Raw genomic sequence first — 2,624 nt, 5'->3', positions numbered from 1 at the left:
ACAATTTATTTTAACCATATATTTTATGGGTCATATAACTTTTCAACTATATATTTTATTAACTTATATCAAAATCTACCAAAAATCTAATTTTAATCCCAACAGAGGCTATAAATATTTTGGATTGGACCACTTGTCGTGTAGTCTACTAAAGGCTATATAAATATTTTATATTGATAATCAATAACATATGCACTACCTTAAAATAGATAATTAGCTCGTGCATGTATTTGGGTTCTTCATTTACTTTCAATCTTATCTAGGTCTAACATATGTGTCTCTCGCAGTACAACTCGATTGGGCACTTAGTCCCATTTAGGAGTGTCAACATGTCGAAACCAGATTTGGATTCGGCTTTTTGTTGGCTGGTTGCAGCATCTGCTGGTTCAATACAGTTTGTTTTATTCTCTGCATAAAGAATTTCCCAAGTAATCAACCACTTGCTCTTTCTCTCACAGTCAGTTTCAATGGCTTGAGTGCTGCCTTTTACAACCTTGCAGCAAAATCACTTAACCCTTCATCAACCACATTATATCTTCTTCTCAACGCTTTGATTCCACTCTTGACATCTGTAGCGGCCCTTTTCCCGATCCTTTTGCAACCCCCAGTGGATGTTCTTTCGTCTGATGCTGTTCAACGCGATCAATTTATATTCATCACTTTAAATTTGTGGGCTGTTGTGACCGGATTCTACCTTCTCTTCCTCCATTATTTAAATGGAGCAACAACTCGTCTCCTCTTTGCCGGTGCCATTTTTCTACTTGTTCTCCCTTTTGGTATCCCCAGTGTTATCTATGCTCGAGATTGGTTCCATCGCACAATTTACTCGAGCTTCCAACTTCCAAGCTCGGGTTTTATCCTTGTTGATGCCGATGATCTTGAATTACATAAAGAGCTCCTGAGTCAAGAGAATAATGTAGACGATAGTACAGTTCGTATAGTATCTAGACAAAACACGGGAACTAGTGAAGGGTGTTCCTATGAGACTGTAATGAAGATGGATTGTCTGACGGTGCTCGGGGAAGATCATAAGGCGCCAATCCTCCTTCGTAGGGTTGATTTTTGGCTGTACTATCTTGCTTATCTCTGTGGAGGCACAATTGGGCTAGTGTACAGTAATAATCTCGGGCAGATAGCTCAATCACTTGGATATTATTCAATGACTTCAAGGCTCATTACAACGTATTCTTCGTTCTCTTTCTTCGGGCGCTTGCTTTCAGCTGCACCAGACTTCATTCGAACGTAAGTGAACAGACTGAAACTATATTTCATATTGACCTTAAATTTCCAGGGTGAATTGCTAGTTTTCGGATACAAGATATCCATCCTAGTTACTATGGCTGTATTTGCCCTAACCTTTAGGCTTGTTATCTAGGAACTTGTTCAAAAATACTATAATTAAAGGAACATAGGAGTTTTCGCTAGGCATTTGACTAAAATGTGGCTTCCTGTCACAAATTATATACAAAAGAATATGAGAATATCCTCTAACCAGGAAACTAAATTGTTTATAAGTCCCGAATCCCATCCTTGAGAAAATAGGTCAACTGAAATGCTCTCGGAGTACCTGTAAAATTGATGAGGTACATGTGCAGGAAGCTATACTTTGCGAGGACCGGATGGCTAGTCATAGCCCTTCTGCCAATGCCAGTGGCCTATTTCTTGCTTACCGTGAATAGTGGGGAGGCTGCAGTTCATGTTGGCACCGCCCTAGTAGGACTAACATCGGGATTTATATTTGCTGCTGCGGTTTCAGTAACATCTGAGCTTTTCGGCCCCAATAGTGTGGGTGTCAACCACAACATTCTCATCACAAATATCCCCATCGGATCACTTGTCTATGGTGTTCTATCTGCTGTTGTTTACGATTCCCATGCCGAGTTTGGTTTAGGCCTAATGGGTGATTCATTGGTGTGTATGGGAAGAAAATGCTATGGCTTGACTTTTGTGTTGTGGGGATGCATTTCTATCCTGGGATTAGCCTCAAGTTTACTGCTATTCTTAAGAACCAGGCCTGCTTATGACAGGTTTGAACAAAAGAAAAGATCAACAATATTGTTCTAACAGGTTTGAACAAAAGAAAAGATCAACAATATTGTTCTAATGATAATATCTTACAATCGAAAAGATCAACAATATTGTACTAACGATAATATCTTACAATGTGATCACAAAATGTTTGAAATTCTTCCCTAATGAAATTGTAAAGATGAAAGCATTTACTAGATAATTTTATTGTTTTCCGGCAAATATTCTCCTTCTAGTAATATCAATTTTGTTGAAACTGCATGCGATTCTGATGAAAATTGCTGATAGATCAAGAATTCAAATGAATTAAGTATTGATCTTAATCAATTTGGAGTTGATTAGATGAATCCTTAGCAACTACATTTTTTTTAATTATCCACACTTTCTTCACCTCGAAGGGCGTAAGTAGAGTTGTCAATTAATTGGATTTTGATTCGAATTCGATTAAATTAATAAGAGATGGATATAGAGTCTCAATCCAATAATCCGATCAAGATCTAAATTTGGTAATCTGTTAACTAAATGGATCAAATATGAATATAGGTTAATCTGATTCAATAACAACTTGATCCGATTTGTCATAAATAGTTGAGTCA

General features: G+C 37.4%; 1 protein-coding gene across 1 annotated transcript; it reads left to right on the top strand.

The window, feature by feature from the left end:
* Positions 1-319: 319 nt before the first annotated feature.
* On the top strand, positions 320-2,098 carry LOC111374318 (protein NUCLEAR FUSION DEFECTIVE 4-like; the record flags this gene model as incomplete). The annotated part of the gene is made up of 2 exons (XM_022996974.1): positions 320-1,242; positions 1,596-2,098. Coding segments are annotated over 2 exons (1,392 nt in total), but the record flags the coding sequence as incomplete, so codon positions are not given.
* Positions 2,099-2,624: the final 526 nt, after the last annotated feature.

Source organism: Olea europaea, unplaced genomic scaffold, assembly GCF_002742605.1.
Source record: "Olea europaea var. sylvestris unplaced genomic scaffold, O_europaea_v1 scaffold12375, whole genome shotgun sequence".
Classification (NCBI taxonomy): Eukaryota; Viridiplantae; Streptophyta; class Magnoliopsida; order Lamiales; family Oleaceae; genus Olea; species Olea europaea.
This window is presented reverse-complemented; position numbering and strand designations above follow the sequence as displayed.